This window comes from Motacilla alba, chromosome 17 (genome assembly GCF_015832195.1).
Source record: "Motacilla alba alba isolate MOTALB_02 chromosome 17, Motacilla_alba_V1.0_pri, whole genome shotgun sequence".
NCBI lineage: Eukaryota > Metazoa > Chordata > Aves > Passeriformes > Motacillidae > Motacilla > Motacilla alba.
The window spans coordinates 2783990-2804903 of record NC_052032.1 but is presented as its reverse complement, the minus strand read 5'-3'; the positions used below and the strand labels follow the sequence as shown (position 1 = coordinate 2804903).

The following is a 20914-nucleotide window of genomic DNA, read 5'->3' as shown; positions in this document are numbered from 1 at the left end:
CAGGGCACAGTGGGGCTGCCCAAAGGCCACCTGTGGATGCAAAGCTCTGGAGGTGGCTCCCTGTTGGGAGGCAGCAGAGGTTTCAGTGCACAACAGGAAGGCAGAGCTCGGGGCGACTCCCTGAGCCCAACTGCAGCTGCACGGAGTATAAAATGAAAGAGAATTTGCATATCTCCCCATTTCACAGAGCCTGGGGCGGGGGATCGTGGTGTCTGTGCACCTTGTGACATCAGAAACCTCGGCTGCAGCGCAGGACCTCGGTGGAGAAATCCCTGAGCAAGAACATGAAGCTCCTTCCCCTGCTCACAGCTGCGTCCTGCCTCACGCCCCCGGGGCCCTCTCTCTTTGTACGGCAAGTGATGAAGTTTTTTTTCCAGATCACATGAGCCAGGATGAAGGGGGGAAAATCCTGCCAGGAGCAGAGATGGGCTGCAACTTGAACCTGACCAAGGGGAGACACAGAGCAGTGCCTGGAGAGCTATATAAGAATGTGCCAGGAACAGGAGCAAACACTTTCTCAGGTGAAGGACTCGCACGAATCAGCCATGAATGTGAATGAAGACACAGATTCCAGGAGGCTTGGAGCCACTAACAAAGTCTGTTTGTATTTTATCATCGCCACCCTGAGTGTGTTGCTCGTCTTTGCCTTGGCCACCATCATGGTCCTGGTCGTCCAGAGGAGGGTAAGAGATTGATTCATTGCTCTCTTCTCTTCTCTTCTCTTCTCTTCTCTTCTCTTCTCTTCTCTTCTCTTCTCTTCTCTTCTCTTCTCTTCTCTTCTTTTCCCTTCCCTTCCCTTCCCTTCCCTTCCCTTCCCTTCCCTCTTTCATTCTGGGGCCAGAAGAGCAGTTCCTACCTCTGTTAACAATGCACACACAGATAAATTAGGGGAAAGGTGAAACACAGATAAAAGAACTTCAGAAAAAGAGGACCTTTCTCCATAGACAACATTTATTCTTGGCACGCAGTGCCTACTCTGTAAATGGAAAGAGAAGGCTCCTGACCCAAGGTGCCAAGCAGCCTCTGTCCCACCTGGTATGGTGTGTGTCTCCTGTTGTTTCTTTGGAGAGCAACCCGTGTTTGAGAAGGTTTGGTCTGGTTCTCTGAAATGGATTGCAGCAGGGGACATGCCACAGCTCTGTGACACCCTGTGGTGTCTGCTGATGTGGTGAGGCAGAGCTGTCCCAAAGCACCCAGAGCAGTGCTGGGGACCAAGGAGCTCCCTCATGCCCCCTGTCTCCTCAGTCCTGCCTTGGGTGTGATTCTTAATGCACAACCAGAGTTGTAGAAAGGATACCTGTGACACAAAGTCACATACAACTCGTCCCTCTGCCAACAGTCACTTTAACTTCTTAAAATAAAATATTGCTTTCAAGTGGATCTGGGGTTGATGTGGAACCAGTGACAGCCAGAGCAGAGATAGATGTGAGGATAAAAAGTGAATTTCAGAACTTGTAGGGGCATTTCCATCAAATTCACCAAGGTAAAATGCCAGGTTAGAAGTTTTATAGTCTCTGAAATCTTACTGCAAAAATCAAAGTGCTGAGGTACCCCCACTACTGTTCATAGAGGGAAAGTTCCAGCACAGAGCTGCTGGAAGAACTGGCCATGGAAAACAAAATATCTTCCTTTGACTCAATATTTTCTCTTGCTAAATTTACCCTGTGCAATTTGTGTGCCCGTGTATGCACATTACCCAGAAATTAAACCAGGAAGGCTTGACTGATACTCCTTCAAGAGAGGAATCATTTACCTGTAATCAGTGTTCTCCCAAAAGAGAAGCACTTTGAGGACAGTTAACATGAGACATGGGGCTTTTTAAGTGAGAAATAGTGGGCTATCAGGGGAGATCTTTAAAATAACAGTCTAGGTAATTACAGACTTGCCACAGCTTTGCTGTATAATGAGGCTTTCATTTGTACTGATTATGGAAGCAAGCATTAAATCACCTCTCCATCAGGATAAAGCAGTTACAGGAGTTGCCAGAGGAACAAGATTGCTGAAAGAGCCAAGGTTTTGACTTAAAAGAGTAATGACACCATTGCAGCTGCTTCGAAAACAAACCTGTCTGAAGGAGGAAATAGAAAGCTGAGGGGGGTGAGGAACAAATAAAATCAAGCAGCAATTTTACGCTCCGAGGAGAATTTGGCAGTGAAACACATAGTGTTTTGCTCTCAGGGAGTTCAGAAGCAGAACAGTCATGCCCCATCCTGAACTCCCAGAGCAGAGAAGAAGGGTTGGTTCTGTGGGACAGGCTCCACAGGGAACTCCAGACTAGCTGCAAAAACACCTCAGCTCTTGGCTGCACGGTCAGAGTGAGGCTGGGCTCAGAATCTCAGGGGAATCTGAGCCTCTCCAGCGCTGACTGCCAGCACCTGAGGGGCTGGGGAACCCTTGGAGCCCTGAGTCGCTGCAGGGATCACAGCACCACCAGCTGACTTCATTATTTTGTTTGTAACTCTGACAAAAGGACCCCAACATTTTGTGTCATCGTCTCCTTGGGACAATGAGGTTTTCCCTCCAGATGTTGCCAGCTGGATTGTGTATGTGAGTTCAGGGGTAACTTCACACCCTCCTCATGCTGAGCTGAGAGAGGAGCTTTTATTTCCCTCTGTTCCAAATGGGTTTGGGGGTCACAATGCGGGGGTTGGACCCTTGGGTGCCACAGCATTAAGAAGCTTGTGGTGACAAGATCACACTGTCCCTGCCCCATCACAGGCTGCCTTTTGAAGAATTCATAATTGCCTAATTTAAGTTGAAGGAAAACAGACTGGAAAAGGAAAATCAAACTCTGCAGAAACCAGGCACTTGCAACCCCCACAATCTGAGTGCTCCAAAGAAGGGAAACACAACATGAAAGGCTGAATGAAAAAGGCAACTATGATTCAAAGCTGCTTCTCTGAATCCTACAGTACCTCTAATAGACATTGTCACACCTCCCCACTTTCCAGCACCCCAAGAAATTTCCTTTACGCCTTGTTTTTCATAAGGGTGGCTCAGCACGTTAGTGCCATATCTGGGAAGGGTCAATTTTAGAGCTAAACTCGGTTTTTTTGGAACTATTTGCACCGCTGAAGTCAGTTCATTTCTTCAGCTTTCATCTACAGAGCCATTTGGCTTCAGGCCATTGTTGATCTTTCACAAGTGACTCAATTTTTCTCTGGAATGAGCATAGTCTCTGTAAGGTGGTCTGGAACCATCATTTTTCTGCTCAACACTGTTTACAAGTGTGTTAAACCCTCCACCCTTGTGTCTGCTGCATTCACTGCTAGGTATATGTGTACATACCCACCTCTGGAGATAGTTGTGTGTATAGAGAGAGACATAGCAAACCAGTGACAGAGAATGGGACAGGAAGGGCTGGAAAATGTCATTTTAAGGCACACAGGCCCTCACAAGCCTGGTGCTTTACAGAAAGGTTCATCAGATACCTGGGCCTCCCATTAACAAATTGTGTGCATGTCCAGAGCCCATGATCTGGGTTAGTTCATCACTGCTCTGGATTTTGTAGACTTCATCTATTGAACCGCTAAATTGTGTGGGGTAACCTATTTAGCACCAGTGTGGCAAATACTAAAGGTCAGAGCAGGGTTTTCTATTTGCTGATCTGTTCTTTAAGGCTGTTAAGAACCTTTAGCAGTAGATTTGTGAATGACTCATACAGCAGCAGCCAGCACAGTCCTGCACTATTTATTGGGGTTTTATGTCTCCTAAAAACTCATTTTGGCCCCAGGTGCCCCCTCTTGTGGCAACCCTGACAGACAGGAAAATAAAATTAAATTAAATTAAAATACTGAAAATTCCTCTAAAATATTTCCCACTGGTTGAGCACTACAGGAAATCCAGGGAGGCATTTTAGGAGAAAACTGCCCTGGCCCAGCTCTTGCAGTGGGTGTTCTGTGCAGTGACAGTCACCTGCTGTCTGGAAGTGCCACTTTGACAGCTTTGGTCAGCAGAGGAAAAGCTGATTTTCACTCTCTTTCCTGTGAGGCTTGTTATCAGATGAGGGACACTGGGGGCAGTGCTCTGCTTTCTGCACTTCTCACATCCAGCTTCAGCCTTTGCTTCTTGGCACCTCAGGAGGAAGTGCCCCCAACACCTTCCACAGCCAGAGCTGGGTCATAGAACAGATCTCAGAAGCATTGAAAAGCCCTCCAGGATCATCAAATCCAACCTGTTCCCCATCTCCACCTTGTCCCCAGCCCAGAGCTCTGAGTGCCACCTCCAGTCCTTCCTGGGACACCTCCAGGGATGGGCACTCCGATCCTCCCTGGGCAGCCCCTGCCAATCTTTCCATGGGGAAATTCCTGCTGAAATCATGGTGGTTTGAGGCTGAGCAGAAATGCAGGAGAGCCTTGGGGCTTTTTTTGAATTGAAGCATTTCCTTTGAGGGCAGGGGACCAAAGAGCTCCTGCCCACAGAGCTGCCATGAGGAGATGCTCCAGGAGAGCCCTGGCCCAGTTACCTGAGCCCAGGCCCATTATGGGGACTGGTTCAGGGGAATTTCCTTGGACTTTCTAGAGGCAGATAAAGACTTCATAGAATCCCAGACTGGTTTGGGCTGGAAGTGACTTAAAATGCATCCCATCCCACCCCTGCCACAGCAGGGACGCCTCCCACTGTCCCAGGCTGCTCCAAGCCCTGTCCAGCCTGGCCTTGGGCACTGCCAGGGATCCAGGGGCAGCCCCAGCTGCTCTGGGCACCCTGTGTCAGGGCCTGCCCACCCTGCCAGGGGTCAGAGGTGTCTGGTTCAATGAATATTCACTGTTGTGACCCAGGAATTTAGAATGACCCTTTTTTCTGCCTCAACTTGAGAAAGTTCATTGTAAAATGATTAAGAGAAAAAAGAAATAAATCACTTTCACTGGCACCCGATTATCATTTTCGCTAATAAAGCAAACTCAAATTATTCTGCTTGCTGAGGAAAGACTGAGCTCCTTCATCACCAGCCCCCAGATCGCTCCAGACAGGGTGAAATTTGTTGTCTTGAATTTTTTCTGAGCTGGCACTGTAGAATTTAATCTGTTTGGGCTCCTCCTGTGTGCATCTTTGCATTCCAAATGACAGCATTACATGTGATATTCTTGCTGCTGGAAAAGAAAGAAATAATACCAGTAATATTTCAAAGGAAGTCCTAAAGGTTTATTTCAAAATCCACTCAATTGTCACTAAAATAAATTGCTTTGCTATGTGGTGATTTTACTCACTGGGAGCCTTCCCAGGTGAGAACACAATGCCTTTAGTCCATTTTAATTTTGGTTTTATGCCCTGAGTGCAGAGCAGGCTCTGAGCCACCAGCAAGGCAAACACCTCCCTGGCTGCCTGATTTCATTGAGTGCAATCTCACTGGGGGCAGAGCACCCTTTTTCTGTCACCTAAAATATCCTGAATTCTCCACAGAGGGCAGGAATGTTCAGATATTGCATTGAACAGCAACACTTCCCTGTGCCCGGAGTGTGTGAGACACCTGCCCAGGGCAGGGGCAAGGGAAGGAGCTGAGAGGTCCTGGCAGAGATTCCTGGGAGTGTTTTCAGCCCAAACCCTGCTCAGTTTAACATTTGGTGATACATGATGAGATCCATGAGAGCTCCCAAGGCAGGATATTGCGTCAGGGCCAGAAAGCTTGGAAATCTCCATTTTTTCAAATTCCATCTCTGGGTTCCTGTTCTCCTGCTGCCCAGTGTGGCAACCCAGGACATTCCTCTGACTGCTCAAGATGGCTCGAGCCCCCAGCAGGGGCTCTGAGACCCTGGCATGCAGCCGAAGGCACCTGTGACTTTGATTTTGACCCACGGAACAAATTACAACTTTATATGAAGAATTACAAGTCACAAAAGTTTAAGTAGCATGATAGCGTTTGTCACAGGGTGAAAAGTAGAATTTTGGGGATTTTTAGAATGGAGGTTTGAGGTCCCAAGATGGAGGAATTTGGGCGTGCCCTGTCCTTCTTTCTTCTTTCTAACCTCCATGATTTGGGTGATGTTGGCACTTTCAGATTGGTTTAGAGTAGAGACAGACTGTCTAACATCGGTGATAGGTATTGCAACAGAAGTATAAATATAGTACACGTAGTTTTTAGTAAAAAAGACAACAGCAGCCCGGGAGGTGGGCAGTGTGCCTCTGGCTGACCAGCTGAACAGATCTCGGCAGGCCAGAGAAAGAATGTAAGAGATAAGAAATAATAAACAACCTTGAGAACTGCAGCCGAGGAGTCCTGACTCCCTCTTCGACAGCTGGGCTGGGAAAAAAGACTTTCTAATGCATCTCAGGGTCATCCTGGTAGCGGAGACTCCCACAGCCCAGCGCCTCCCTGCACAGCTCAGGAAGGTCACCTGGAGAAATATTGGCTTGGCAGGAGACTCTGCTCTGCCTTACACAGGTGTGGGGAGGGAAAATGACCAAATTACAGATCTCCAAATTCCTGGAGAATCACAGAATCACCCAAACTGGGAGAGAGCCCAAAGATCAGTGAGTCCAACCATTAACTTGTCACTGCCCAGTGCCCTGGGAGCAGCTCTGCCACCTCTGCAGGACACAGCATTTGGCATCAGACCAAAGGATAACAGCTCTTTGCTGGGAGCAGATGCAGCTCCACACTCCGCTGCTGTTCAAAACATAGCCACATGAAGCCAAAATCTAATTAAAAACCTTCCTAAACATTTAAGATTAGAACATTAAGTACCACAAACAGACCCAACACAGCTTCTGTCCTTGTCCAAGCAGCTTCCTCCTCCCCACACCACCCGCTACCCACTTCTCACATAGAAATGAGGTGTTTGTGCTGTAACACCACTGTGGATGAAGCTGTTCCCACCAGAGCAGTGCCAAATTTCTCCCAGGAAATATCAGCTGTTGTCTTAAAGCTAGTATAGCTTCCCAAATTTCTCCTTCCTGGACCTCCTCGTGAGTCACTGAACAGGGAAGTGCTCAGGGCACTGAGTCTGACAGGGCTCAAGGAGCAGCTGGGAGAGGTTTTAGGTCCTATGGTTTAATTTTGGGTAAGCAAGGAGCAGGGAGAAGGACTCGATGATCCTAATGGATCCCTTCCAATGTGCTAAGCTGGACTTAGCCTGTTTAGCCTGCACAATTAGCCCAAGTAATTTGCACACAGGTAAGAGGAGCTGGTTCAGCCCAGCCTGAACAAAGCACACTCCCTGTCACTGAAATCCCTGTGGGATCACCCAGGGTGACACTGAAGGGATGTGACACACAGTTAGGAACTATGGGAATTAATCACACAGACGCCATTTTTTCATGGTGGAAAAAAACCCCTTTTTTATTCACAGAACTCCTTTAAATACAGTTTTACACACCTCGTGTGTCACTCCCATTGGTCAGGAGCTTTCTTGCCAATTACTTATTGGTTAGTAACAAGTTGTTATTCTGTATGGATTGGTCACTCCAACCCTCAGTGTGTACGTGCAGGAAAAGTTGTTTGTGAGAGACAGTTTCATTTTTCTATCTCACAGTATAAAACCTGTTTATACAGGTGCAGGTTGTGTTTTACCCAGGAATAGATTGTTATGCTAATGAACTGCTCACACCAGGATTGCTTTCACATGGCAACTTGCACAGTGCCAACTTGACTTTAGAAGAAATGACAGGCCTGATTTTATATGGATTTTCTTTATAATTTTTCTACCTTACTGCAACAAGGAGCTCCCAGTGCTGTCCTCAGCTGTTGGGAGAACACTTTGCCCCTTGAGGGCATTTATGAGCTGCCAGGAGCTCTGGGGTGTGTGTTTGGGTGACAGGAATGTGTCATCAGAGGAATCCTGCTGCATTTCACTCCTGGGGCTGGTTTTCTGGGAATTCCTCATGTCATGCTGATTGAGGACAATTTCCCGTGCCATTTTCACCCTTGGTTTTACACCTCAGCAAGAAGTAGGAGGAGAAGTGAGACAGGACATCACTGTCATGCTCAGACCTGTGTGGGGCTTCAGTGATCTTTCCCAGGCACGTGGCTCTCCAGGTTGTCCAGTCCCACCCTGTCCTACTCTCTCCAAGCCTTGAAGGACACAGAGAGGGATTTTTTAGGATGTGTGCTTCTGAAACAGCCCCAACAGAACCCACATAACTTTCTTACTGCACTGAAAGGATCTGGCTGTGTCAGAAAGGTCGATTTTCTATGTTAGAAAAAACCAGAAATGTTTCAGATCCACAGTTGCACACAAGATGGGTATTTCCTATTCCCAGAATAATCCATCTCTTCTCTTTCTTCTATTTCAGGCAGCTGATCCTGCCATGGAAGGCATCATAAAACCCATCAGGACAGGTAAGGCCCCTAAACAACACAGGCAATTTGTCATATCTCTAATGCAAATATTGCCCAGGGTCACAAATAAGTCAGTTGTGCACATCTTAACATTTCCAATAAAGGCTCCTCTTGGTGAAGAGCTAAAGTAGTGGGGGAAATAAATAAAAACAAGAAAAAAAGCTTTCAAATTACTCAGTACATCCCGGAATCTGTGCATGGCTGAGGAAATAACAAATATTTCTGAATGTGCCCTGGGGTGTCTGTTCCAAAGAGCTTTTTGCCAGGATTTGTGAACATCACTCTGATTTTAAGGTCTTATTTTAAGTGCTGGCTCTTGCAAATGTGTGTAAAGTCCTCGTTGTCACAAGGGAGGGGTAAAAATGTGTTTGACATATTCCAAAATTGCTCGTGGATTGAGGGGAAAAGGGAGAAGGGAATGGGTGGGTCGAGAATGGACAAGGAGAGACCAGCAGCAAAAAGCACAGAGCAAGGAATTGGAACAGGCAGAGTGTGAGCACAGGGAGCCTGAAATGAGAAAATCTAACAGAGACAATTTACCAAGATGCTGCTTTGCCTTAGCGTGAATCAGGAGCACTGTTCATGTCACTGAGGCTGTGACAGGAGCCTCTCATGGCTCTCAGCACCAATATTTGACTCCCTGCAAAAGTAAGATGGTGCCCAGTCCCAGAGGGCAGGAGATGCCATTGCCTCCACCCCAGTGGGGAAATGAAGCCCTGTGTCCATCCAGAGGTGGAGAAGAAGGGGAGATTGGAGGAAACCGGGATTGTTCAGCTGGAGCAGAGTGAGGGCAGAGCTCCCCGGGGCTGCAGCTCCTCCCGAGGGGCAGCTCCCATCTCTGCTCTGGGACAGGGACAGGAGCCAGGGAACGGCTGGGGCTGGGCCAGGGCAGCTCAGGCTGGAGCTCAGGGCAAGGTTCTTCCCCCAGAGGGTGCTGGCACTGCCCAGGCTCCCCAGGGAATGGGCACGGCCCCGAGGCTGCCAGAGCTCCAGGAGCCTTTGGCCAGCGCTGCCAGGGATGCCCAGGGTGGGGTTGCTGGGGGGTCTGGGCAGGGACAGGGGTGGCACTCGATGATCCCTTCAGTCCCTTCCAGCTCGGGATATTCTATGGTTCAATGATTCAAAGTAAGAGGAGTCAGTTTGCAGAGTCCTAGTCCCACAGTCACTTTTTCTGCAGCTGCATTTTTGCCGCATTTGGGCACTCCTTACTCCATTTTGGGTAACCTGACTCCCATGCTGGGCTTGTTTCACAGCCCACAGCTCCCCAGGCAATCCCTGCGTGTCCCCGTGTCCTTCCTGAGAGCTCCACATCTCGCCTGACCATCTTTTTGTAAGGTCTAAAATTCCTGTAACCTGGAGGAATTTTCTTTTCCCCTTAGGCTCTCCCTAAGGCACCCTGAACACACACACACACTGCTTTCTCTCTGGCACCCTAAGCATCCCCTTCAATCTTCTTTAGCCTTTCTCGAGTCTTTTTGTTCTTTACTGTGGATCTGAAGAGGCTCAGAAATAGAGCAGGATCTGAAGGTTCGGAGCCTTATGATCCACTCAAAGAGCAGCCACTGAGGCTGGACCTGCAGGTCAGCCCTTTTCAAGCAAGGCACAAGGGGCAGGGACATTCCCAGGGCAGGGAGAGAGAGGTCACTGGTCCAAAAGTCCATTTGTAGTTATATCTGTATCAGGTATATCTATATTATTAATATAAATATTTATATTATATATATTTATATATTTATAATACAAATATTAAATGCTATAATTCTATTATCTATAGTATAAATATAAAATAAATATTAAATTAAAATATACATAACAAATAAATATAATTAATAAGAATCTATTTATATGTTATTATTATTACTTTCTATATTATTAATAATTTAATGTTTCAATAATATTTATATAGATGTTTACTTATATAAGTAAGTACATACTTATTATACTTATACATAAGTATAATATTTTAAATTATATATTCATATAAGTATTATATAAATATAAAATTATAAATAAAATTAAAATTATAACAACTATAAATTTATAAATATATTTTAAATTAATTTAAAATATTTAAAAATATTTTTAATTTCTATTTATATTAAATGAAATCATATGTGTATATATACTGTATATAGACCATATTTTTTTTATAGATATATACATGATTTTATTTCACTCAAGCATCTTGTGCAGTTGTTTCTGCTCCTCACCAGCAGCTGGCAGGTGCCAGGTAGGAGCAGTGTGCTCCCTGCAGGAATGGCCAGAATGCTGTTTCATCAGCCAGAACATTTCTGGTTTTAGGTCTGCATCAATCCCAGGCAGCCTCTTGCTCTGAATTCCCGAATTCTGCTGCTCAGTCTGAGCTGATGCCATTAGTGAAGGACCAAAGGGGGGCTGATGGTGGGAGCCCACACCAGGAAGAGCTGCTGAGAGCTGGTTTTAGGGGACTGAAATGCTCTCCCAGCCCATCAGTCTCTGTTGGAGGGTAACAGAGCATTCAAGCGGGAGCAAATTGTCAGGGTGTTTTATTTTCCTCTTAAAATGCATGAAGCAGAGCTTATTAATTATCAACAAAAAAGAGAGACAGGGAAGACTTTGAGGTGGTCAAAGAATCCAATTTTATCGTGGGATACAAATGCTTGTATACTATTTTAGGGAGACTAGTAATATTTTACTACAATTATTGGGTTAAAGATCACACAAACAAACATACATTTTAAACATCTCCTGCTTGCAGAAGTCTGATGTAATTTTCTTTTTCCAGTAAACCCATCTGATTCAATCTTCTTGCATTTTGAATCCTCAAAGTTCTGTTTGCTCTTGCCAAGGCATTTTGTTTATCAAATCTGGTCTGCTAGCAAGGTCCAAGGACTCTCTGTTTTGTGTACCCCAACAATTAATTAATATGCCCAGTGGGAAATTTACTGAGGGCCCCTCACAGGGAGCTCTGCCAGCTGCTGCCTGCTGGCAACCAAGCAGGGACTTGTGGCAACTGCTGCCAGCTCCCACCCAGAGACAGGAGCAGGTCAAACATTCAGGAAGGGGACTGAGCTGAGGCTGGAGTTGCTGTGGATTTAGATTTGGATCCATTCTGCCTCCCAGGCAGCCCAGATGGAAACTGGGTGTGGTTTGTAGCCATGAACCAGGGATCCTGCATTGTTAAAATGGGCAAGGGAGGGAAAAACCAGCATTGCCCAGCTGGGTGCTCAGCCTGGCTCCAGCCCTGCGGCAGTGCCAGCATCTCAGGGATGCTCTGGGGGACACAGCCCCACCCTTGGAGGTGTCCCAGGCCAGGCTGGGGCTTGGAGCAACCTGGGATAGAGGGCGGCGCTCATGGATGAGCTTTAAGGTCCCTCCCAGTCCAAACCATTCCATGATCCTGTGACACAATCCCGTGCTGGGTCCAGCTGAGGTCGCTCAGGCAGAGACCTCACTGAGCTGCCAAGAGGCAGCGGCCCAGAGCCAGCCACAACAGGGATTAATTGTCTCTTATTAAAGCAGGGAAATGCAATGATTTAATTTCAATCTCCAATAAGATTATGTTCTGTTGTTAGCTAAACACCAGTGGGCACTAAACAGATTTATGGGAGTTTTCCAGCCCTGACTCAGCTGTCAGGCCCCGATGGATGGGCTGCAGGAATCCACAGGCACAGGCTGAGAGGGATGCAATGTCAGCTCATTAAATGTTGGTGTGAAAAATGGGATCAGTCTCCTCCAATCCTCCGTGCCACTGTCGGTGCAGCACCTGAGCAACAGGGGGAAGGAATGAAATCCATCACTAAGTGTTTGTGAAATGTTCTTTCTGGGAAAGCGTTTCTCTGCAGAAACTCATCCCCATTTCACAAATAACAAATCATCTATTAGCGTGGATCTGAGGGGTATTGTTGAGTTCATTTTTTAGAGGGAAAATGAACTCACAGACAAATTGATGACCTGGAAAGGTACAGCCCTCATCATCTCCTTGCTGGCCTCTCCGAGCCTCATTTCACAGGGAACTGTGTAATATTGAGCTGATGGCTTTTCTTGTTACTTGAGCTGCAAAGATTTGGTATCAAAATCTCATTTACAAAAGGGAAGAAACCAAAAAAACCCTGCAAATACAAATAAGCACACACACACACACACACAATTTAAAGGTATTTTTCTCTGACACTTGACAAACCAGGAAAAGAAATCCAGCACCCTAATCTCAGTTTCAATGGGGAATATGTTCCCAAATAAAAATGTGGCTCTGAGAAATTAATATAATACAGGTGACAGTCATAAACCTGCTACTGTAGAGAAAATCAGGCTGAAGCCAATGAGCCAAGGAGCCTTTTCAGATCTGCAGCCGTGTCTCAGAGAGCAGTTTGGCCTTCTGCAACCAAATCTGATCCCAACACTATGAGAAGCAGCTGGGGGAGCTGGGAAAGGGGCTCAGCCTGGAGAAAAGGAGGTTCAGGGGGGATGTTGTGGCTCTGCACAGCTCCTGACAGGAGGGAACAGCCAGGGGGTCAGGCTCTGCTCCAGGGAACAGGGACAGGAGGGGAGGGAATGGCTCAGGCTGGGCCAGGGCAGGCTCAGGATGGACACCAGGAGGAATTTCCCCATGAAAAGGGGAAATTCAGGCCTTGACAGGGACTGCCCAGGGAGGTTTGGAGTGCCCATCCCTGCAGGTGTCCCAGGAAGGGCTGGAGGTGGCACTCAGAGCTCTGGGCTGGGGACAAGGTGGGAACCAGGCACAGGCCGGATTTGATGATCTTGGAAGTCTTTTCCAACCCTGATGACCCTGTGATTGTGTGATGACACTGCAGGGCATCAGACACCAACCCCACAGCAGTGGGTTCCTCAGAAATGGATATTTCACACTAAGCCAGAAAGGTTTTTCCCTTGTGAGCCTCAGTCCGGGGAGGTGTCTGGGTGCATAGATGTGACCCTGTCTGAGGGCAGGGCAGAGGAGTTGTGTTTCTCAGGTTAAAAAACCTGGGCAAGCCTGGGCTTGCAAATGCTAGAAAGAGTGCAGAGGCCTCCTGCAGGCCAGCACTGGGGGAAATGCATCACACACGTCCAGGGTGGGCTGCTGGGCTGAGGTATCACAGCTGGGCTGATTGGCACTGCTCAGGGCGCTCAGGGCTGGCTCTGCCCTCTCTCCAACACTTAAAACACAAGCTGGATGTGAATATATATAAATATATATGTGTGAATAAATATGTATATGTGAATAGATATAAATATATATGAATACACACACACACACACATATATATATATTAATAACTCATGATATTATGTGTTCTTTGCTATGCTGACAAGCAGGCAGAGATTTGAAGAGTTTTGACCTAAAATCCCACAGGTTTGGCAGTACTCAGGTGTGCAGTGAGGAATTCATCAGAGGTTCTTCCTAAATTTGATGGGGGGAAAAGGGATAGTTCTTTAATTTCTGGTTTTGGAAGGACGTCTGGCAGCTGAGTTCAGTTCCCTTCAGACCTGAGTGGCAGCTCTGGGGCTCTCGAGGACCAAAGGCTCTCGGTGTGTGTGTGACAGGCACAGCCAGGAGAAGAGCCCAGAGCTTTGTCACAGAGCCCAGGAGGGGATGTCACCCAGCTGCCACTTGTCACAGCATCACAGGCTGGGACAGTCCTTTGGCTGCTGTTTGCAGGGCACTGAACTGGCAGGAGAGAGTTAAAATTAGCTACAGGGACTTCAGGGAGTGGCTGCTGAGAAACAAAATGATGCAAATTCTGCTAACTCTGGCTTGCTGACAGAGATGTGTGACATCACCTTGCCTAATTCCATAAGCACTTAAATCCACTGGGGTTACAGAGGAATCAAAAGCTGTTTGTTGCCTGCTTTTACTCCTTTACCTCATAGAATAATTCAGGGTTTTACCCTGCTCCTGTTCCTGCCCACACTCAGCACCCAGCCAGAGGTGATGCCACCCCCCCTTGGCAGCGGAATGTCACCCAGGGTTGGCTGGGAACAGGACAAGCCTCAGGTGCCCCCCTCAAGGGGCTTTCCATGTCTGGGTAGCAGCACCTTCCATGCTGACAGAGCCACTTTCAGCTCGTGGTTTCAGTGCCCTTTGCTGGAGCTCCTGTCAGGCCCATCTCCGAGGTGGGGAAACTGAGGCAGCCAGCAGAGAGAACTTTCCCCAGCACAGTCACATCCTCTGGGACCAGTCTGGCAGCAGCCCATGTGTCCTCCTGTCCCTGAGCCCTTGGCTTCCTCCTGGCTGGACATGGTGCTGCTGTGCTTTGATGTTTTGAGAGAACCCCAGGGGCTCATTTTGCACCTCAGGGTGAAATTTGGGGGCTCAGTGGATTTGCAGCTTCTCTGAGATCCGTTTCCCAGTCCCATCTCCCAGTCCCATTTCTCAGCCCCTTTGGCTCAGTGGGGAAAAGCTGCACGGAGCTCCTGGAAACAGCCAGGCTCTTTTCCTCGGGGCTGCACCCTCTGGGTGCCCATCTTACCATAAAAAGAGTCAAAAGGGTCAAAAATAAGTGATCTCCTGATATCTTCTTTAGGGTTTCCCCCTGAGACCCCTCCCTTACAGCAGCTTTCCTTGAAGCAGAAGATCTGTAGTGCCTGTGCCTCACAGCACACAGTGAAAGCAGTGTGTTCTCCTTGGTCCTTAGCCCCAAATGTAGCTTTGTCTTTCCTCCTCCTCGCAGTATTTTTAAGCTCCTCTAATCCCACTGATTGCAGAGGGATTACCTCTGATTTACACCATGACTCGTGCAAAGCCAATTAGGCCACGTGAGCACATCCATCGATCAGTCCTGAAGGTAATTTCAGCCTCTCTTGGCTTGAGTTGAAATGTTTCAGATGAAAGAATTAACTTGAGAAATAAAAGTAGAAAACAGTTATAGGCTGCTTCAGCAGAGTGAGGACCAGACCTGTCTCTCTAAAACAGTTTTTTTTTCCATAATTTCCTTTCTGACTAATGCAGCTGATGTCAACGAATTTAAGCGCAGGCACACCAAACTTGCTGACAGCAGTAAATGTTAAATACAGCTCTGGAAATGCACAGTGCAGCCATGTCAGAGAGGGGAGATCTTTAGAGAATCCATGGACACCCTGAGCAGCTCAGGCCCAGCCAGGTCAGGGCAGCTCTGGGCACTTTCTGGGCAGGCTCAGCACTTGGCTTGGCACAGCTTGCAGGGCTGCAGCCTCCAAGGGCTGCTGCTGCAGCAGGGGATTTTCAGCCTTTGGAGGGTAAACCCCCTAAATGCCACTGACTTTCTGTAAATAATCTCCCCCTTCCTACAGACACAGCAGTGTGAGTGGGCTCGGGGTGCTGATTGTGTTACCAGACTCTTGTTATCACCACAGCTGAAATAAGGGCCAGAAGGGTTTTCACCCATCCTAAGCCGTATCTCCACATCTCTGCAGTGGCTGTGCCCTCACTAAAACACCAGATTGACATGACTAACACCAGGAAAGCAGGTTTTGGTTTTTCTTTGGGGATTTCCAGAATGATTAAGGGACCTCGGTACATAACTTACTCATTCTTGGAGAGCAGTGAGCTCCTGCTCACCACAAAAGTCTTTTAACTACTGTCATCAGAGAAATATTGCATTTTTTCATGATATCCAGAATTCCTGTCTCCAATGGAGAGTGCAAAGGGTGCAATACACACCACACCAACCCCCACCAGCCAGGGGAACTTGGGTGTGGGACCAGCTTCTCCCTGATTTGTCCATCAAAGCTCCCTTAGAAATCAGGTCATATAGATACAGCAAGGGCCTGGGGATTTAAATCTCTTATCATTACCCCAGTTTCAGGAATCCTATGAAATGGAAGATCCTTATCCCACTCTGCATATAAATAGAGCTCTTGTTAGAATCATTGAACCATAGAATATCCCGAGCTGGAAGGGACTGAAGGGATCATCCAGTGCCACCCCTGTCCCTGCCCAGACCCCCCAGCAACCCCACCCTGGGCATCCCTGGCAGCGCTGGCCAAAGGCTCCTGGAGCTCTGGCAGCCTCGGGGCCGTGCCCATTCCCTGGGGAGCCTGGGCAGTGCCAGCACCCTCTGGGGGAAGAACCTTGCCCTGAGCTCAGCCTGAGCTGCCCTGGCCCAGCCCCAGCCGTTCCCTGGCTCCTGTCCCTGTCCCAGAGCAGAGATGGGAGCTGCCCCTCGGGAGGAGCTGCAGCCCCGGGGAGCTCTGCCCTCACTCTGCTCCAGCTGGACAATCCCAGAGCCCTCAGCTGCTCCTCATGGGCCCCTCCAGACCCTTCCCCATCCCTGTGTCCCTCCTTTGGACACTCTCTCACACCTTTAGATCTTTCATTGTGACTCTCAAAAGTGCCCCCAGGGATTGAGGTGAGGCCACACCAGCACTGAGCAGAGTGGGACATGTGAGGATCATGACACACAACATCTGATATCAGGTTTTAGTAGGACTTTTGTGCATTAACTGGTCCTTCAGAAACCCTTGTAGCGCTGGGGACTGTGATATCAGTTTTATAAACCGAGTCACAGGAAAACTTCAGAGTGCTGTGTACCCTGGGAGAGGGAGTATAATTTGAAAAAGCTTTACTGAAACTCCTTCCTGCTTTATTCTTGGTGTTCAGCTGTGGAATGGAACACAGAAAATTCCCAGTTTGCCATCTGAGCTCCTGTGCTCTTCCACAGCCACAGCAGGGCCAGGAGATGTAAAGGAGAGTGAATGCAAGGAGAAATAACCATTCACCTGTCGGGTTGCAGCACTGGGATATGCACGGTTTTCCTGGATGGACACACCTTGTCTGTGTGTCCATCCACCTGTGGACCTAGGGGATGATTGTGTCATGCAGCATAAAGACAGAGTAATCACAGAATCATTGACTGAATCCTAGAATGGATTGGGTGTGAAAGGACCTTAAATGTCATCTCATCCCACCCCCTGCCACGGCAGGGACACCTTCCACTGTCCCAGACTGCTGCAAGCCCTGTCCAGCCTGGCCTGGGACCCTGCCAGGGAAGGATAATCAGTGCCATTAACTGAACATCCACTATGGTGAGAGGAGGAAAAGCTGACAGAGAGGAGATGAAAGGCAGGAATATGGACGGAAAGGAGGTGAAATGCAAGGGGGAGAAGTGGGGAGTAGGGGATGGGCTGCAGGATCTGGATCACAGGGATGCGGTGCCGGGATGCGGGGATGGGACTCGGCTCCTCGGCGCGCTGCGGCCGCCTGCAGTGCCGGGCACGGCCGTGGGATGGAGCCGTCCCCGCGGCCGTGGGATGGAGCAATTCCTGTGGCCGTGGGATGGAGCAGTCCGCGAGGCAGTGGGAGGGAACAATACCTGCGTCCCGTGGGATGGAGCCATCCCAGCGTCGCGTGGGATGGAGCAGTTCCCGCATCCCGTGGGCAGGAACGGATCCCACGGCTGTGGGATGGAGCAGTTCCTGTATCCCGAGGGATGGAGCAGTTCCCGTGGGATGGAGCAGTTCCCGTGGGATGGAGCATTTCCCGAGGGATGGAGCAGTTCCCGTGGGATGGAGCATTTCCCGAGGGATGGAGCATTTCCCGAGGGATGGAGTATTTCCCGTGGGATGGAGCAGTTCCCGAGGGATGGAGCATTTCCCGAGGGATGGAGCAGTTCCCGAGGGATGGAGCATTTCCCGTGGGATGGAGCATTTCCCGAGGGATGGAGTATGTCCCGAGGGATGGAGCCGTCCCCGCGCGGCTCTGGCGGGGCAGTCCCTGTTCCTCCCCGTCCCGGCGCTTTGGATTTGGGGCATTCCCGGGACTCGGCTGCTGCCCTGGGCTCGGACCCGCGGGTCGGGGCGGGCGGGCCGTGCCCTCGGGGTGTGCGGGGGGAGCGGGGCAGGAGCGGGGCCGGGTCGGCCCCTCCAGCAGCAGATTTCGGGTCCCTGGTGTCCAGAGCAGCTGTGGCTGCCCCTGGATCCCAGAAAGTGTCCAAGGCCAGGCTGGACAGGGCTTGAAGCAGCCTGGGACAGTGAAAGGTGTCTCTGCCATGGCAGGGGTGGCACTGGAGGAGCTTTAAGGTCCCTTCCATCCCAAAGCACTTTTGGATTATATGAACATCCTAGAGTCCTGGTGAAATCTACATTTTAACCGTGAGGGAACAGAGCAACATTCCAAAAGCACCCTAAGAGCCATTTTCAGAACTATGTCCCACTTAAATGTTTAAAAGCTTTCTGTAATTGCACCACAAAAACCCACTTGGTCAAATTAAGCTTACCTGCACATAATTTCTGTTTCATAGAATCAGAGAATCCCAGACTGGTTTGGGTTGGAAGGCACCTTAAAGCTCATCCCATCCCACCCCTGCCATGGACAGGGACACCTCCCACTGTCCCAGGCTGCTCCAAGCCCTGTCCAGCCTGGCCTTGGGCACTGCCAGGGATCCAGGGGCAGCCCCAGCTGCTCTGGGCACCCTGTGCCAGGGCCTGCCCACCCTCACTGTAATTCCTCCTTGTATCTATTCCAAATGCACCCTCTTTTAATTTAAAGCCATCACTCCTATTTTTAAGAAGCAGGGTAAGGAATTTAATTTTTCACGGCTGAGAGCTAAAATCTGCCAGAGCTTTAGGTTGTTATAGATTTACCAGTTGAGTGGCACTGCTCTGAATTTTCTGGGCAGATCAGATATTCTCAGCCAAGGAGTAAGAACCATGCTGGAAGTGGGGTACCAAGTGCTGGCTGCATTTTACTGTACCAGAAAATACAAAAAGCAAAAGCCCAGGAGCAATGAGTTAATCTGTTGTTTTCTTCAGGTAACACCTTTGAAGATTATTTGAGGATCCTACTGAGTGTGCCAACCAAGGGAGCTGCTGCCTACATGAGAGGTCAGCGGGGAGTCCAGGGTGGGGGAAGAGAGTTGGGAAAAGGAAATTTCAGAGCTGTCTGAAAAGCTGCTCATGCCATTCACACTAGGTTAACTAAATAGCCTTTTTGTCCAAAAGGGCATTTTATAGGAAAAAAATTCCTTAGCTCTCCTGGAATGTGGTTGGCAAACCCGTATCTGATACTAGAAACATTTTTTTTACTTGATAATCATAAAAGGAAATAAAGATTTACCTTTTACACACACACAAAGGAATGTACACCTCCATGAGCTGTACAGCCTCCATGAATATGGAAAGTACATGAATGTACATCTCTATGAACTCCCTTCAAATGCCAAATGGGGAAATTGTGGAGATGAACACTCATGCATTTCACGGTCCTGGGTTTCCCGAGGGCTGAGTAAATCCTTGGAATTTTTAGTGCCCCACCTCCATGTGTGAGCTCCCAGCTGTCTTTCCAGGGGTTTTCCTGGAGTTTCCTGCAGGAAACCACTGAGCAGGTGTCTCCTTTTAGCAGGAAACACTGCTGGAAGTGTCCTAGGGCTGAAGGGAGTTCAGTGGGGCTCGGAGCTAACAGCCCTTTGCTTTCCCTGCAGTGTCCAGCGCAGTGAACGGCTCCAAGCTGAGCCTGGTGGAGAAGGGGACCTGTGAGGCCACCGAGTGCAAGAACCACGAGCTGGTGATCAGGGAACAAGGCCTCTACTTGATCTTCTGCCACTTGAACTTTCACTTTCCCAACTGCTCCAAGAGCCCCATCGACCTCAAGATTGAGCTCCTGGTGAACGACACGGTGCACAGGCAGACATTGTCCACATTGTGTGCGTCGGAAACGTGCCAAGACAAGACTTTTAAGACCTTGCTCCAGCTCCATTTGACACACCTGAACGTGAATGACCAAATATCAGTAACACTGAACCATCCTGAATTCCTGAATGACGTTTCTCTTCCCAACGAAAACATTCTCGGGGTCTTGAGGTACAGCAACGGAACAGCAGCTCCCTGACCTCCCACTGCTGCCCAGATCCCTTCTCTGAACACCAGCAGCCTGCTTTTACTAGGCACCGCCTTGGTTTAAATTTCACACCTCACCTCATCCCTAGGGTGAACAAGGAACTTTTTGAGTGTCCCAGAAAAAAAAACACTGCAAGAGCCACAGCTGCCAGGTTCTCTGGCCTGGCTCCGGGTGGATTGTTGGACTATCCAGCACATAACCCACCAAGGGTTCCTCAAAATAATCTGTGCAAACCAGATTAAAACCCAGCCAGATCATGGCAAGAATCCACAATATGGAGATTTTTAGGGTCATAAACTGCTGGCACGTGTGCTCAGGACATGGGGAAATCTGTCTAACTCTATTTTATGGAGTACTGTTTTAACCCACTCTTTCCAAAAACCCAACACTCCAAGCTTGTCTTCAAAGCTTTTCTTTACCACAGGCACACAATAACAACTCTGGAGTAGATTCATCGTACAACAGCAGAAATTATGAAAATATTGACTCTTGGGCTGGTAGCTGAAACTCTGGGGCAGGACATTGGAGATTTGGGATTTACAGAGTATTTCTGTGCTGCATTCTGCTATGGACTTTATGTCGTTTCTTTCAAGTGTCTTCCTTGTCACTATTTATCCATCTTTTCTATTTAAATATAAAGCTCTTTGGGACAGACTTTGTCTAAGCAGAGTTCTCAGCCTCTGTTTTCCCCTGGGGTTCTCAGACCTTTTCACATTAAACATTAAAACAGCGATGGAGTTGCCAGTCTGGCAAATAGCAAAGTTCATTTTCCTCGAGTGCTGCCCTGCCAGTTTGGCACAGACCACACTGGGCTGGGAATCCTCCTCCAACACCAGCACTTCCTGGAA

General features: G+C 48.5%; 1 protein-coding gene across 2 annotated transcripts; it reads left to right on the top strand.

Annotated features, from left to right (window-relative positions):
• The first annotated feature begins 236 nt into the window (after window positions 1-236).
• Window positions 237-20780, top strand: LOC119709055 (tumor necrosis factor ligand superfamily member 8-like). 2 transcript variants are annotated; one of them, XM_038156345.1, is made up of 4 exons: window positions 237-683; window positions 8230-8275; window positions 18983-19054; window positions 19651-20780. In XM_038156345.1, the coding sequence occupies exons 1-4, from the start codon at window positions 489-491 to the stop codon at window positions 20055-20057; spliced, it is 720 nt and encodes a 239-aa protein (XP_038012273.1). In that variant the 5' UTR covers window positions 237-488; the 3' UTR covers window positions 20058-20780. The 2 variants fall into 2 exon arrangements, with proteins under 2 accessions (XP_038012273.1, XP_038012272.1); XM_038156344.1 differs by lacking the exon at window positions 18983-19054.
• Window positions 20781-20914: the final 134 nt, after the last annotated feature.

What these genes read in the sequence shown, in the direction of transcription:
- LOC119709055 (XM_038156345.1), top strand. Translation starts at nt 489, where the DNA reads ATGTGCCAGGAACAGGAGCAAACACTTTCTCAGGTGAAGGACTCGCAC. An exon ending in TCCTGGTCGTCCAGAGGAGG is followed by an intron (nt 684 to 8,229) that starts GTAAGAGATTGA and finishes CTTCTATTTCAG; the next exon opens with GCAGCTGATCCTGCCATGGA. An exon ending in CATAAAACCCATCAGGACAG is followed by an intron (nt 8,276 to 18,982) that starts GTAAGGCCCCTA and finishes TGTTTTCTTCAG; the next exon opens with GTAACACCTTTGAAGATTAT.